Source organism: Cherax quadricarinatus, chromosome 89 (assembly GCF_038502225.1).
Source record: "Cherax quadricarinatus isolate ZL_2023a chromosome 89, ASM3850222v1, whole genome shotgun sequence".
Lineage (NCBI taxonomy): Eukaryota > Metazoa > Arthropoda > Malacostraca > Decapoda > Parastacidae > Cherax > Cherax quadricarinatus.
Window position 1 is genome coordinate 606,636 of NC_091380.1, and position 16,966 is coordinate 623,601.

At 43.7% G+C, this 16,966-nt stretch overlaps 1 protein-coding gene across 1 annotated transcript in view; it reads left to right on the top strand.

Annotated features, from left to right (window-relative positions):
* The window catches only part of LOC128697190 (proline-rich protein 36), a 51,023-nt gene that overhangs the window by 16,422 nt on the left and 17,635 nt on the right, over positions 1 to 16,966 (top strand). The window contains exons 2-6 of the mRNA XM_053788742.2: positions 585 to 619; positions 2,701 to 3,000; positions 3,708 to 3,973; positions 9,931 to 10,127; positions 13,775 to 13,928. Coding sequence (XP_053644717.2) covers positions 585 to 619; positions 2,701 to 3,000; positions 3,708 to 3,973; positions 9,931 to 10,127; positions 13,775 to 13,928 — 952 coding nt within the window. The remainder of the gene's footprint in view (positions 1 to 584; positions 620 to 2,700; positions 3,001 to 3,707; positions 3,974 to 9,930; positions 10,128 to 13,774; positions 13,929 to 16,966) is intronic.

A 16,966-nucleotide genomic window follows, 5' to 3' on the forward strand; every position in this document is an offset into this window, starting at 1 on the left:
TAATACCAGCTCTCACACCTGATAATTGATAGTATTTAATACCAGTTCTTACACCTGATAGCTGATAGTATTTAATACCAGCTCTTACACCTGATAGTTGATAGTATTTAATACCAGCTCTTACACATGATAGCTGATAGTATTTAATACCAGCTCTTACACCTGATAGCTGATAGTATTTAATACCAGCTCTTACACCAGATAGTTGATAGTATTTAATACCAGCTCTCACACCTGATAGCTGATAGTATTTAATACCAGCTCTCACACCTGATAATTGAGAGTATTAATACAAAATCTTACAGTATATCTAATAACTGATCAAATACCAGCTTTTATATCTGACAAAAGTGAAATATATTTTTAGCTGTAGTTAGTTTCAACTACATAAATAACGAGCAGTCTGTGTGCCTCACTGACATGTCCACACGATGGCTTATGGGCTGAACAATAAATTATTATTATAATCAAAAAGAAGCGCTAAGCCACAAGGGCTATACAGCACTGCACTTCTGTGGCAAAATCTAAATCTAATCATTGACTTGCGTTTATTTGTTTTATCAGTATTTGTCTCCTTCCTTCAGGTATCTTCACAGCCTTGTGATGTCGGCCAGATTTAGTAAGTATAATGAACTTCCATATTTTTTTCTATGATATTATTGCCTTTATATAGTCTTTTATCTGTGCCTCTCTATCTTAATCCCTCTGTTTCTTTCATACCTTCCCTCTGTATAACCTTTTCCCTGTGCCTCTCTCAGTACTTTCCTCTGCCTCCCTCTGCATTAATCTCAGTTTCTATTTATTAGAAATTTAATACAAATTAGTTTTCTCATATTTTATACATTTAATAGTTGTGTTGTAATGTTTATGGTATCTGGAATACAGTAGTTGTTTCAGTTGTTATATCTGGGGTACAGTAGTTGTTTCAGTTGTTATATCTGGGGTACAGTAGTTGTTACAGGTGTTATATCTGGGGTACAGTAGTTGTTTGTTGTTATATGGGGTACAGTAGTTGTTTCAGTTGTTATATCTGGGGTACAGTAGTTGTTATATCGGGTACAGTAGTTGTTATATCTGGGGTACAGTAGTTGTTATATCATCTGGGGTACAGTAGTTGTTATATCTGGGGTACAGTAGTTGTTATATCTGGGGTACAGTAGTTGTTATATCATCTGGGGTACAGTAGTTGTTATATCATCTGGGGTACAGTAGTTATATCTGGGGTACAGTAGCTGTTATATCTGGGGTACAGTAGTTGTTTCAGTTGTTATATCTGGGGTACAGTAGTTGTTTCAGTTGTTATATATGGGGTACAGTAGTTGTTATATCTGGGGTACAGTAGTTGTTATATCTGGGGTACAGTAGCTGTTATATCTGGGGTACAGTAGTTGTTATATCATCTGGGGTACAGTAGTTGTTATATCTGGGGTACAGTAGTTGTTATATCTGGGGTACAATAGTTGTTATATCTGGGGTACAGTAGTTGTTATATCTGGGGTACAGTAGTTGTTATATCATCTGGGGTACAGTAGTTGTTATATCTGGGGTACAGTAGTTGTTATATCTGGGGTACAGTAGTTGTTATATCTGGGGTACAGTAGTTGTTATATCTAGGGTACAGTAGTTGTTATATCTGGGGTACAGTAGTTGTTATATCTGGGGTACAGTAGTTGCTATATCTGGGGTACAGTAGTTGTTATATCTGGGGTACAGTAGTTGTTATATCTGGGGTACAGTAGTTGCTATATCTGGGGTACAGTAGTTGTTATATCTGGGGTACGGTAGTTGTTATATCTGGGATACAGTAGTTGTTATATCTGGGGTACAGTAGTTGTTATATCTGGGGTACAGTAGTTGTTATATCATCTGGGGTACAGTAGTTGTTATATCTGGGGTACAGTAGTTGTTATATCTGGGGTACAGTAGTTGTTATATCTGGGGTACAGTAGTTGTTATATCTGGGGTACAGTAGTTGTTATATCTGGGGTATAGTAGTTGTTATATCTGGGGTACAGTAGCTGTTATATCTGGGGTACAGTAGTTGTTATATCTGGGGTACAGTAGTTGTTATATCTGGGGTAGTTATTACAGTTTTTAAATACTGGATCAAACCTCATTACAGCCTGTTAAGATACTGTATTATAACCCGTGTGACATTTAATATTGTATAGAAGTTAGTAGGTAACTTTATATAGGCACAGGTACACATATATACAATCATCATACATAGTGTAAATTACCCAGGATAACCCAAAAAGTCAAAGTGACTTATTGTAGAAGTTATAGTGACTTATTGTAGAAGTTATAGTGACTTATTGTAGAAGTTATAGTGACTTATTGTAGAAGTTATAGTGACTTATTGTAGAAGTTATAGTGACTTATTGTAGAAGTTATAGTGACTTATTGTAGAAGTTATAGTGACTTATTGTAGAAGTTATAGTGACTTATTGTAGAAGTTATAGTGACTGATATAATGAAGCAGTTATAGTGTTTGATATTGTCAGGTAATGTGGTAATTATTATTATTATTATTAATATAAAAAAAGTGCTAAACCACAAGGGCTATACGGTAATATGGTAATATACCGTTATTTTTCAGTTTATGACTTAAGTAATGAGTTCGTTGAGGTGTGTAATGAGTTCGTTGAGGTGTGTAATGAGTTCGTTGAGGTGTGTAATGAGTTATCATCATTATTACAGCTGTGAGGAACATGCCAGCAAGTGTTGTGACACACCAGAGCGGCCATGGCCGCCACAAGTGGCACCTCAGCCCCGCCTCACCAGTCATCAAGGTAGTGTCCAGGCACAGCCACTACCCCTGCCACGTAACACTGATCACCACGTGCCGCCCCTACCACAGGGTGCTCCCCTGCCTCAAAGTGTACCCCCACCACAGGGGGCTCCCCCGCCACGTAACATTAATCATCAAACTCTGCCGCCTATGCAGACTCCGGCCATTTATCTCCACGCTCTACCTCTCTGGACAAACTGGTACTTTTGGTAAGTGGCACAGTGACCTACCTAAATCACAGACACTCAAAAACTGCTTGGAGTCACATACTGCATACAATGTCATTGTACAATATTATTATTATTATAATATTAGTATTATTATAATCAGGGGTATGCAAGTGTTGGATAAAATATGAATTGTATCTAATTTTGTTATAATTATAAATATTATTATTTTAAGATAACTGAACATAGTTCCTTGATAATGTGAGAAGTCACGAAAGCGCTTGGAATATCGCTAATCTTTCACAGCGGTTATTTTGCATATTCTGATATCACCTGTTTACTGTGATCTTATTGCATATATATATATATATATATATATATATATATATATATATATATATATATATATATATATATATATATATATATATATATATATAATATATATATATATATATATATATATATATATATATATATATATATATATATATATATATATATATATATATATATATATATATATATATATATATGCATGCAACATAACCACAGTGAAAATACAGTCAACTCCAAGCGCTTGAAAATGTGAGAAATCACGAAAGCGCTTGGAATTCACTATTTCTCCACTTGGTTGGTTATTTTGCATATATGTATAAACGCACATATATAGTTTTCATCCTGCAGGAAGTTTGTACTCTAGGATGCATTGTTCTCAGTGTATTTGCTAATCAATGTTGTGTGTGCAGGGTGACGGTGGCGCTGCTGGTGGTGTCCTGCCTGGCTGGTTGTGGTTACTGGCGAAGGAGGAAGATTTACGAGTCCTCAGCCTCACAGACCTTGGGTCACACCCACGCTTATGTCACACCCACGCCCTCAGATGACACGCCCATGTATGGCCCGCCTTTGCCCTTTCTGCCACCCACGCCCTATCCTGCCCCGCCGCCCTACAGTGAGGCAGCCAGACCTTCCTTTGACCCACTAGAGCAGCACCTCTATGATGCTATGTTGTCAGGTGGGTACTGAACTTGATACGGGGAGAGTTTTTGGTCTAGGGAGTCGGAGTTACCTTTACTTTTCCCGGATGTAAGGTTATTTCCTAGTTCCCAGGTGCTGGGGACTAGTACTTTCCTAGTCCACAGGTGCTGGGGACTAGTACTTTCCTAGTCCACAGGTGCTGGGGACTAGTACTTTCCTAGTCCACAGGTGCTGGAGACTAGTACTTTTCTAGTCCACAGGTGCTGGGGACTAGTACTTTCCTAGTCCACAGGTGCTGGGGACTAGTACTTCTCTAGTCCCCAAGGTACTAGGGACTAGTACTTTCCTAGTCCCCAAGGTACTAGGGACTATTACTTTCCTAGTCCACAGGTGCTGGGGACTAGTACTTTCCTAGTCCGCAAGATACTAGGGACTAGTACTTTCCTAGTCCACAGGTGCTGGGGACTAGTACTTTCCTAGTCGACAGGTGCTGGGGACTAGTACTTTCCTAGTCCCCAAGGTACTAGGGACTAGTACTTTCCTAGTCCCCAAGGTACTAGGGACTAGTACTTTCCTAGTCCACAGGTGCTGGGGACTAGTACTTTCCTAGTCCCCAAGATACTAGGGACTAGTACTTTCCTAGTCCACAGGTGCTGGGGACTAGTACTTTCCTAGTCCACAGGTGCTGGGGACTAGTACTTTCCTAGTCCCCAAGGTACTAGGGACTAGTACTTTCCTAGTCCCCAAAGTACTAGGGACTAGTACTTTCTTAGTCCACAGGTGCTGGGGACTAGTACTTTCCTAGTCCCCAAGATACTAGGGACTAGTACTTTCCTAGTCCACAGGTGCTGAGGGCTAGTACTTTCCTAGTCCACAGGTGCTGGGGACTAGTACTTTCCTAGTCCCCAAAGTGCTGGGGACTAGTACTTTCCTAGTCCCCAAGGTGCTGGGGACTAGTACTTTCCTAGTCCCCAAGGTGCTGGGGACTAGTACTTTCCTAGTCCCCAAAGTGCTGGGGATTAGAACTTTCCTAGTCCATAAAGTACTGGGGACTAGTACTTTCCTAGTCCCCAAGATACTAGGGACTAGTACTTTCCTAGTCCACAGGTGCTGGGGACTAGTACTTTCCTAGTCCCCAAGGTACTAGTGCTATCCTAGTCCCCAAGATACTAGGGACTAGTACTTTCCTAGTCCACAGGTGCTGGGGACTAGTACTTTCCTAGTCCCCAAGGTACTAGGGACTAGTACTTTCCTAGTCCCCAAGGTACTAGGGACTAGTACTTTCCTAGTCCACAGGTGCTGGGGATTAGTACTTTCCTAGTCCACAGGTGCTGGGGACTAGTACTTTCCTAGTCCATAGGTGCTGGGGACTAGTACTTTCCTAGTCCCCAAAGTGCTGGGGACTAGTACTTTCCTAGTCCCCAAGGTGCAGGGGACTAGTACTTTCCTAGTCCCCAAGGTACTAGGGACTAGTACTTTCCTAGTCCCCAAAGTACTAGGGACTAGTACTTTCCTAGTCCACAGGTGCTGGGGACTAGTACTTTCCTAGTCCACAGGTGCTGGGGATTAGTACTTTCCTAGTCCCCAAGGTACTAAGGACTAGTACTTTCCTAGTCCCCAAGGTACTAGGGGCTAGTACTTTCCTAGTCCACAGGTGCTGGGGACTAGTACTTTCCTAGTCCACAGGTGCTGGGGACTAATACTTTCCTAGTCCACAGGTGCTGGGGACTAGTACTTTCCTAGTCCACAGGTGCTGGGGACTAGTACTTTCCTAGTCCACAGGTGCTGGGGACTAGTACTTTCCTAGTCCACAGGTGCTGGGGACTAGTACTTTCCTAGTCCCCAAAGTGCTGGGGACTAGTACTTTCCTAGTCCCCAAGGTGCTGAGGACTAGTACTTTCCTAGTCCCCAAAGTGCTGGGGACTAGTACTTTCCTAGTCCCCAAAGTGCTGGGGACTAGTACTTTCCTAGTCCTCAAAGTGCTGGGGACTAGTACTTTCCTAGTCCCCAAGGTACTAGGGACTAGTACCTTCCTAGTCCCCAAAGTGCTGGGGACTAGTACTTTCCTAGTCCCCAAGGTACTAGGGACTAGTACTTTCCTAGTCCCCAAGGTACTAGGGACTAGTACTTTCCTACTCCCTAAAGTACTAGGGACTAGTGCTTTCCTAGTCCACAGGTGCTGGGGACTAGTACTTTCCTAGTCCCCAAGGAACTAGGGACTAGTACTTTCCTAGTCCCCAAGGTACTAGTACTTTCCTAGTCCCCAAGGTACTAGGGACTAGTACTTTCCTAGTCCCCAAGGTGCTGGGGACTAGTACTTTCCTAGTCCCCAAGGTGCTGGGGACTAGTACTTTCCTAGTCCACAAGGTACTAGGGACTAGTACTTTCCTAGTCCCCAAGGTGCTGGGGACTAGTACTTTCCTAGTCCCCAAGGTGCTGGGGACTAGTACTTTCCTAGTTTACAAGGTACTAGGGACTAGTACTTTCCTAATCCCCAAGGTGCTGGGGACTAGTACTTTCCTAGTCCACAGGTGCTGGGGACTAGTACTTTCCTAGTCCCCAAGGTGCTGGGGACTAGTACTTTCCTAGTCCCCAAGGTACTAGGGACTAGTACTTTCCTAGTCCCCAAGGTACTAGTACTTTCCTAGTCCCCAAGGTACTAGGGACTAGTACTTTCCTAGTCCCCAAGGTGCTGGGGACTAGTACTTTCCTAGTCCCCAGTGCTGGGGACTAGTACTTTCCTAGTCCCCAAGGTACTAGGGACTAGTACTTTCCTAGTCCCCAAGGTGCTGGGGACTATTACTTCCCTAGTCCCCAAAGTGCTGGGGACTAGTACTTTCCTAGTCCCCAAGGTACTAGGGACTAGTACTTCCCTAGTCCCCAAAGTGCTGGGGACTATTACTTCCCTAGTCCCCAAAGTGCTGGGGGACTAGTACTTTCCTAGTCCCCATGGTACTAGGGACTAGTACTTCCCTAGTCCCCAAAGTGCTGGGGACTAGTACTTTCCTAGTCCCCAAAGTGCTGGGGACTATTAATTCCCTAGTCCCCAAAGTGCTGGGGACTAGTACTTTCCTAGTCCCCAAGGTGCTGGGGACTATTACTTCCCTAGTCTCCAAAGCGCTGGGAACTAGTACTTTCCTAGTCCCCAAGGTGCTGGGGACTAGTACTTCCCTAGTCCCCAAAGCGCTGGGGACTAGTACTTTCCTAGTCCCCAAGGTGCTGGGGACTAGTACTTTCCTAGTCCCCAAAGTACTAGGGACTAGTACTTTCCTAGTCCCCAAAGTACTAGGGACTAGTACTTTCCTAGTCCCCAAAGTGTTGGGACTAGTACTTTCCTAGTCCCCAAAGTGTTGGGGACTAGTACTTTCCTAGTCCCCAAAGTACTAGGGACTAGTACTTTCCTAGTCCACAGGTGCTGGAGACTAGTACTTTCCTAGTCCACAGGTGCTGGGGACTAGTACTTTCCTAGTCCCCAAAGTGTTGGAGACTAGTACTTTCCTAGTCCCCAAGGTGCTGGAGACTAGTACTTTCCTAGTCCACAGGTGCTGGGGACTAGTACTTTCCTAGTCCACAGGTGCTGGGGACTAGTACTTTCCTAGTCCCCAAAGTGCTGGGGACTAGTACTTTCCTAGTCCCCAAGGTACTAGGGACTAGTACTTTCCTAGTCCCCAATGTGCTGGAGACTAGTACTTTCCTAGTCCACAGGTGCTGGGGACTAGTACTTTCCTAGTCCCCAAGGTACTAGGGACTAGTACTTTCCTAGTCCCCAAAGTGCTGGGGACTATTACTTCCCTAGTCCCCAAGGTGCTGGGGACTAGTACTTTCCTAGTCCCCAAAGTGCTGGGGACTATTACTTCCCTAGTCCCCAAGGAACTAGGGACTAGTACTTTCCTAGTCCCCAAAGTACTAGGGACTAGTACTTTCCTAGTCCACAGGTGCTGGAGACTAGTACTTTCCTAGTCCCCAAAGTGTTTGGACTAGTACTTTCCTAGTACCCAAAGTGTTGGGGACTAGTACTTTCCTAGTCCCCAAAGTACTAGGGACTAGTACTTTCCTAGTCCACAGGTGCTGGAGACTAGTACTTTCCTAGTCCACAGGTGCTGGGGACTAGTACTTTCCTAGTCCCCAAAGTGTTGGGGACTAGTACTTTCCTAGTCCCCAAGGTGCTGGAGACTATTACTTTCCTAGTCCACAGGTGCTGGGGACTAGTACTTTCCTAGTCCACAGGTGCTGGGGACTAGTACTTTCCTAGTCCCCAAAGTGCTGGGGACTAGTACTTTCCTAGTCCCCAAGGTACTAGGGACTAGTAGTTTCCTAGTCCCCAATGTGCTGGAGACTAGTACCTTCCTAGTCCCCAAAGTGCTGGGGACTAGTACTTTCCTAGTCCCCAAGGTGCTGGGGACGGGTACTTTCCTAGTTCCCAAGGTGCTGGGGACTAGTACTTTCCTAGTCCCCAAAGTGATGTGACTAGTACTTTCCTAGTCCCCAAAGTGCTGGGGACTAGTACTTTCCTAGTCCCCAAGGTGCTGGGGACTAGTTCTTTCCTAATCCACAAGGTACTGGGGACTAGTACTTTCCTAGTCCCCAAGGTGCTGGGGACTAGTACTTTCCTAGTCCCCAAGGTGCTGGGGACTATTACTTCCCTAGTCCCCAAGGTGCTGGGACTAGTACTTTCCTAGTCGCCAAAGTGCTGGGACTAGTACTTTCCTAGTCCCCAAAGTGCTGGGGACTAGTACTTTCCTAGTTCCCAGGTGCTGGGGACTATTACTTCCCTAGTCCCCAAGGTGCTGGGGACTAGTACTTTCCTAGTTCCCAGGTGCTGGGGACTATTACTTCCCTAGTCCCCAAGGTGCTGGGGACGGGTACTTTCCTAGTTCCCAGGTGCTGGGGGCTAGTACTTTCCTAGTTCCCAGGTGCTGGGGGCTAGTACTTTCCTAGTTCCCAGGTGCTGGGGACTAGTACTTTCCTAGTCCCCAAGGTGCTGGGGACTAGTACTTCCCTAGTCCCCAAGGTGCTGGGGACTAGTACTTCCCTAGTCCCCAAGGTACTGGGGACTATTACTTTCCTAGTCCCCAAGGTGCTGGGGACTAGTACTTTCCTAGTTCCCAGGTGCTGGGGACTATTACTTCCCTAGTCCTCAAGGTGCTGGGGATGGGTACTTTCCTAGTTCCCAGGTGCTGGGGACTAGTACTTTCCTAGTCCCCAAGGTGCTGGGGACTAGTACTTCCCTAGTCCCCAAGGTGCTGGGGACTAATACTTCCCTAGTCCCCAAGGTGCTGGAGACTAATACTTCCCTAGTCCCCAAGGTGCTGGGGACTAATACTTCCCTAGTCCCCAAGGTGCTGGAGACTAATACTTCCCTAGTCCCCAAGGTGCTGGAGACTAATACTTTCCTAGTCCCCAAGGTGCTGGGGACTAATACTTTCCTAGTCCCCAAGGTGCTGGGGACTAATACTTCCCTAGTCCCCAAGGTGCTGGAGACTAATACTTCCCTAGTCCCCAAGGTGCTGGGGACTAATACTTCCCTAGTCCCCAAGGTGCTGGGGACTAATACTTCCCTAGTCCCCAAGGTGCTGGAGACTAATACTTCCCTAGTCCCCAAGGTGCTGGAGACTAATACTTCCCTAGTCCCCAAGGTGCTGGGGACTAATACTTCCCTAGTCCCCAAGGTGCTGGAGACTAATACTTCCCTAGTCCCCAAGGTGCTGGGGACTAATACTTCCCTAGTCCCCAAGGTGCTGGGGACTAATACTTCCCTAGTCCCCAAGGTGCTGGAGACTAATACTTCCCTAGTCCCCAAGGTGCTGGAGACTAATACTTCCCTAGTCCCCAAGGTGCTGGGGACTAATACTTCCCTAGTCCCCAAGGTGCTGGAGACTAATACTTCCCTAGTCCCCAAGGTGCTGGGGACTAATACTTCCCTAGTCCCCAAGGTGCTGGAGACCAGTACTTTCCTGTGAATATACGGTAACAGTATTTTCCTTTATTCATCAGGTCGTAGTGTGTACGACTTCTATGATCGGCGGCACCCAAACGCCTACTACGACCGCTACTTCCTGCCAGATGATACATCATCAAGTGAAACCACGTCACTTCTCTCTTATGGCCTCCATCGTTCATGTTCCGCCCACCTGCCTCGTCATCACTCCATCAGGAAGTGTGATATGCGTGCTCCTCCGCCTTACTATGAGGTTACTGCCTCCACGTGTGTGTCTGTGTGTATACTTGTTGCATAAATGGTTGAGTAGGTTACAAACTTGCCTGGAGTTTTACGACACGCCATGAGTTCAAACCCAACCCAAATCGTGTTATTACGATTTCGTTAGTTCTGAGGTTGTGTATTAGCTTCTGGTCCTCGCCACTCAACTTGCAAATTTCGAGATTAACTTAGGGGCCTGTCATACCTGCTCTTAAAACTACGTATGAAGCCTGCTACCACCACTTCTTCGTCGAAATTATTTCATTCCCTAACCACCCTGAGGTTTAAGAAATATTTCCTGACATCCCTGTGGCTCATCCGTGTTTTTAATTTCCAGCTGCGCCCCCTGTGTACATCTTTCCCACCTCTCAAACAACCTATCCCTGTGTACCCTATCAACCTCCGTGTGTCTTGTCTCCCTTGCTTCTGTCCTAAAACATCGCTAGGTTCAATTTCGTCAGCCTCGCCTCATAATTCCTACTCCCTTACCTCAGGTACAAGCCTCGTTACATACCTCTGGACTCGTTTTTTTTTTTTCAGGTGTGAGTTGCATGCTGGTGCTGCAGTCTGCCAGACATATTTGTAATGCGAGTTTTTGCGTGCAAAATATATTTATCATTAGTACTACGTTCATTTGAAGCCGAACCCCCCCCCCCCCTTCAAGAGAGGTTCCTGGATGCTGGTGATGGGTTCCTGAATACCTTCCATCCCCCACCCCCCGGCAGGCGCTGTATAATCATACGGATTTAGCGCTTCCATATGATTACAATAATAATAAAGAAGCCGAACTCGATTTTTTTTTAAATCGCTGGATAATCAGTTCCGAGATTTACAGTGATTAAGAATTAGGTAGCAGTTGTGTACTATACAGCATTGTATGCTATATAAAGGGCCGACCCGGACTGACACTGTCGAGATTCAGCTACTTTTAGATTTGCCAGACAAGCATTGGCTGCAGAGGTTATTTAGTACAGTTTATGTCAACTTTGCTGACCCCTCAGTCTTTAAATGAGTGAGGTTTGAATTATTATTATAATCAAAAAGAAGCGCTAAGCCACAAGGGCTATACAGCGAGTGAAGTTTGAAGCCTCTCGTCTCTGTTTATAGCTGTGTGTATGATTGTATTTGTGTGTGTATAGTTGTAATTTGTGGCTAGCAGTGTACAGTTGTGTGATGATGTGAGTATGGGCTGGCTGTATACTAAATTGTAGTTGTATGTGTAACTGTATACAGATGAGGTATCTGCAGTTATCACTGAATAATTTGCAACTCCAGGAAGAGAGGCTACCTCAAGGTGTCACATATTTGATACTTATCCTATGCAGAGAATTTTTTTTCTAAATTTTTAGCGGCTGAAGCACTTGCTAATTAAGTTTATTCAGGTATACACAAATAGATTTACACAGATTATCATACATAGCAGCATATGTGTAGAGAACCTGGGATAACCCCCCCAAATTATTATTATTATTATTATTAAAGATTAGCTGGTATTCTCCCGGCCCGGGCCTTTTCCAAGTGGTGGCCCGGCCTTGGCTCCCTCTTTAGGGATTGTCTGAGACCTAAGTCTCCCATGGGAGGAGACACAAGTACCTCCTCATCTTTGGGACCAACTGTCCCCAGGCCTAGCCACAGGCTAGGCCTCTCTGGTCTGCCATCCCCGCCCCAAGGGGGCTAATGGGAATGACAGTCTTATGAGCTAAAGGCTCGGACTCAGGCGCCTACCCTACCCTAGAAGTGTTAGGCATGGTATCGATCGACCCCCCCCCCCCCAAAAAAAAAAGTCAGCGACTTATTTCTCCTCTATCAATAACGTCGTTCAACATCTCTGTGAGGAACTTGATGCTATTATCTTTAATTTATACATGGAGAGGTCTTGCTAATTGAAAAATTTTGAGTGTGGTTCATTGTATATACGACTAGTTTAATAATGATAATTGTGAGAAATTATGTTGGAGAGGTTCACAGGTATAATCCTGAATTATTTCACCCACATAACTACCTGGGGTATACCTGGAGAGATATTCGGGGGTCATCGCCCCCGCGGCCCGGTCTGTGACCAGGCTTCTAGGGTGAATTCTGGGCACATTATTATTATAATCAAGGGGAAGCGCTAAACCCGGAGGATTATACAGCGCCTGGGGGGGGGATGTGGAAGGCATTCAGGCTTAATTCGGGGAACTGGAGCACAGATCCAATTCCCTAAATCAAGAGCCCCTCACCAACATCAAGGAACCTTCCTTGAGGGGATTCTGGGCACAACTAAAACAGATATTACACTTACTGGTATTAGCTGTACGTGGGAGACAAGTGGGACTTGTACGTGGGACAAGTGGGACTGTTGTACGTGGGACAAATGGAACTGTTGTACGTGGGACAAATGGAACTGTTGTACGTGGGACAAATGGGACTGTTGTACGTGGGACAAATGGAACTGTTGTACGTGGGACAAATGGAACTGTTGTACGTGGGACAAATGGGACTGTTGTAAGTGGGAGAGAAGTGGGGCTTGTACGTGGGACTGTTGTACGTGGGAGACAATTGGGACTGTTGTACATGGGAGACAAGTGGAACTAGTATTATAATCATAGGGGAGCGCTAAATCCGTAGGAATTATACATCACCTGTGGGGGGGATGGAAGGTACTGAGGCTCAATGGCGCGAACTAAAGCACAGATCCAATTCCCAAGATCAAGAGCCTGTCACCAGCGTCAAGGAACCTCCCTTAAGGGTTGACAAATTATATGTAGTATAAAAAATTAAATGCATATATATATATATATATATATATATATATATATATATATATATATATATATATATATATATATATATATATATATATATATATATATATATATATTACAAAATGGTCATTAAGACACCCAACTATTCCTTGGGCTTTACATCATAACGCCTCCCTATGGATAGGCAACAAATATTGTCTAATAATGAGTTATCTTACCTATTATGTGAGAATTAAAATTCAGTGGGAGGCGAAAGAATCATTAATATCCACGCGGTAGACGGTCCTTGATCCTGGCAACCCGCACCTCATTTTCTATCCATTATCAACCGCCTCAATCTTGACATTTTACATTACACATCGGTATTATTCCCGATGCTCGCCATAGTATCTCATTTTCCAGAGCCAGATTTACGCTGATATTATTCCAACAAATACGATTAGTCACGATTAAATTAACAGCACTCACAAGAGTAACACGTTACGCCATTGTCCTCGAGACGTCGACTGAGACGTCGGTTCTTTTTTGACTTTACATAAACACTATATATTTATACTACCTTATATAAACAATATTATATCATTTAGTTATTACACTAATTGCAGAAAAGTTATAAAAAATCTCAACAATAATAATAATAGCAATAATAATAGCATTAATAATAATAACAACAGCAATAATAACTAATAAAAATAACAGTAATAATAACAATAATAATAACAGCAATAACTAACAATAATAATAATAACTAACAGTAATAATAATCATAATAATAATCATAATAATAACTAACAGTAATAATAATCATAATAATAATGTCATGGATTAATTAATTAGCATATATTGTAGCCTTGTTGTATGGTATACATATCTAGAATGTATTCCAGCACAGGTGGCAGCTAAACCAGAGTTGTATCCAGTGGTGGTGATGAGACAAGGCATCACTGACATCAACTCCACTAAGTCCATGAGTGATGGTGCTGGCATCACTCATCATCCTGGTGTCTGGCACCATCCTCCGTGTCACCATTATATTTACAGATCAGGTGAGTCTCTACTCTTACTCCTCTTCCAGTTGTATCACCTTGTAGACTAGTTGGAACAGGTTGTAGACTAGTTGGAACAGGTTGTAGACTAGTTGGATCAGGTTGTAGACTAGTTGGATCAGGTTGTAGACTAGTTTTAGTCCGGTTGGATCAGGTTGTAGACTAGTTTGTCCGGTTGGATCAGGTTGTAGACTAGTTTTAGTCCGGTTGGAACAGGTTGTAGACTAGTTTGTCCGGTTGGATCAGGTTGTAGACTAGTTTGTCCGGTTGGATCAGGTTGTAGACTAGTCTTAGTCCAGTTGAATCAGGTTGTAGACTAGTCTTAGTCCAGTTGAATCAGGTTGTAGACTAGTCTTAGTCCAGTTGAATCAGGTTGTAGACTAGTCTTAGTCCAGTTGAATCAGGTTGTAGACTAGTCTTAGTCCAGGTATATCAGGTTGTAATTAGTCTTAGTCCAGCTGAATCAGGTTGTAGACTAGTCTTAGTCCAGTTGAATCAGGTTGTAGACTAGTCTTAGTCCAGGTATATCAGGTTGTAGACTAGTCTTAGTCCAGTTGAATCAGGTTGTAGACTAGTCTTAGTCCAGTTGAATCAGGTTGTAGACTAGTCTTAGTCCAGGTATATCAGGTTGTAACTAGTCTTAGTCCAGTTGAATCAGGTTGTAGACTAGTCTTAGTCCAGTTGAATCAGGTTGGAGACTAGTCTTAGTCCAGGTATATCAGGTTGTAGACTAGTCTTAGTCCAGCTGAATCAGGTTGTAGACTAGTCTTAGTCCAGTTGAATCAGGTTGTAGACTAGTCTTAGTCCAGTTGAATCAGGTTGTAGACTAGTCTTAGTCCAGTTGAATCAGGTTGTAGACTAGTCTTAGTCCAGTTGAATCAGGTTGTAGACTAGTCTTAGTCCAGTTGAATCAGGTTGTAGACTAGTCTTAGTCCAGTTGAATCAGGTTGTAGACTAGTCTTAGTCCAGTTGAATGAGGTTGTAGACTAGTCTTAGTCCAGTTGAATGAGGTTGTAGACTAGTCTTAGTCCAGGTGGATCAGGTTGTAGACTAGTCTTAGTCCAGGTGGATCAGGTTGTAGACTAGTCTTAGTCCAGGTGGATCAGGTTGTAGACTAGTCTTAGTCCAGGTGGATCAGGTTGTAGACTCCCCAGGAAATTGAGTGATTGCGTCAGAGACATGGCTGGGGTTTTCTAATGCCCTTCTGTAACCTGATAAGAAAGATGCGGTTGAAGAGAGGAACTTACTGAGATATTTCGTCTGAGGAGCAGACTTCTTCAGTCTGGGAAGAATTTGGCCTAAACACCACAGTAAAGTTATTCTCTGAAATTGTCTTTGACCCGGTGGCCTGGTGGCTAAAGCTCCCGCTTCACACACGGAGGGCCCGGGTTCGATTCCCGGCGGGTGGAAACATTTCGACACGTTTCCTTACACCTGTTGTCCTGTTCACCTAGCAGCAAATAGGTACCTGGGTGTTAGTCGACTGGTGTGGGTCGCATCCTGGGGGACAAGATTAAGGACCCCAATGGAAATAAGTTAGACAGTCCTCGATGACGCACTGACTTTCTTGGGTTATCCTGGGTGGCTAACCCTCCGGGGTTAAAAATCCGAACGAAATCTTATCTTATCTTATCTTATATCTGAGGGTGTAACACCACTAGACATTCAGATTGAACACTTGTGTACTTACCACCACTTAAACTGCAGTTCAGCTGATTACCTTCCCTGACTCCCTTTATAGAGATCAGCAACAAGCCCACATGGAATAAAAAAAATGGAAAGAGGAGTACTGTGTGTTCCATGGTAGAAATGAGGTCCTCATCAGCAGATTACAAGAGGCAGTGCTTTATTTGTTGGCCAAAATATACAGTACTGTACTTATTATTATTAAGGTCGTGGGCAAGCGTTAAACCCGTAAGGGGACTGCAGATTTGACTCAAGGAAGGGAAGGTTAGCTCCAGCTCCTTGGATCAAGAATGTTTTACCAGCATCACTGAAGGGAGTACTGTTCTTCACTATTAAATGATAATGTCAACTGAATGTTCCCTTCACTACTGTCTGGAACCATTGTTAGTTCCCTTCACTACTGAATGTCTGGAACCATTGCTATTGTTCCCTTCACTACTGAATGTCTGGAACCATTGTTATTGTTCCCTTCACTACTGAATGTCTGGAACCATTGTTATTGTTCCCTTCACTACTGAATGTCTGGAACCATTGTTATTGTTCCCTTCACTACTGAATGTCTGGAACCATTGTTATTGTTCCCTTCACTACTGAATGTCTGGAACCATTGTTATTGTTCCCTTCACTACTGAATGTCTGGAACCATTGTTATTGTTCCCTTCACTACTGAATGTCTGGAACCATTGTTATTGTTCCCTTCACTACTGAATGTCTGGAACCATTGTTATTGTTCCCTTCACTACTGAATGTCTGGAACCATTGTTATTGTTCCCTTCACTACTGAATGTCTGGAACCATTGTTATTGTTCCCTTCACTACTGAATGTCTGGAACCATTGTTATTGTTCCCTTCACTACTGTCTGGAACTGTTGTTATTGTTCCCTTCACTTTTAAATCAGTTAGTGTCTACATATTCTCAAAGATATTTGTATATATTTTTTTATGTACATTGATTTTAGTTACTGTGACTTCAGTGGCCATTGTATCTTTTTCCATTGTTCCTGGACTGGGTTATAGATACACATAGGTAGATTATTATAATCAAAAAGCACTAAAACAAAAATGCTCTATATATGTATTTACTTTTAACTTGTGTGTAATTTTTAATGTCATGTTTTCTGTGGTTCTCTGACTACCCTTTGAAGCCTAGTTCCTAGGCCTTTTGTGTATCCATAGGCTGTTGCGCTACCATCCACAGGATGGATATGGGGTGCATAATAAACTAGCCACTTCAGTGGCAAAATCTAAAATCTCTAATCTTCTGACTACCTGTGTTCCATGTGACACTTTCAGACTCGGTGTTGTGGATTAAAGTTGAGTCGGAGAGAGTGCAGTGGCGACGGCCCCTCACA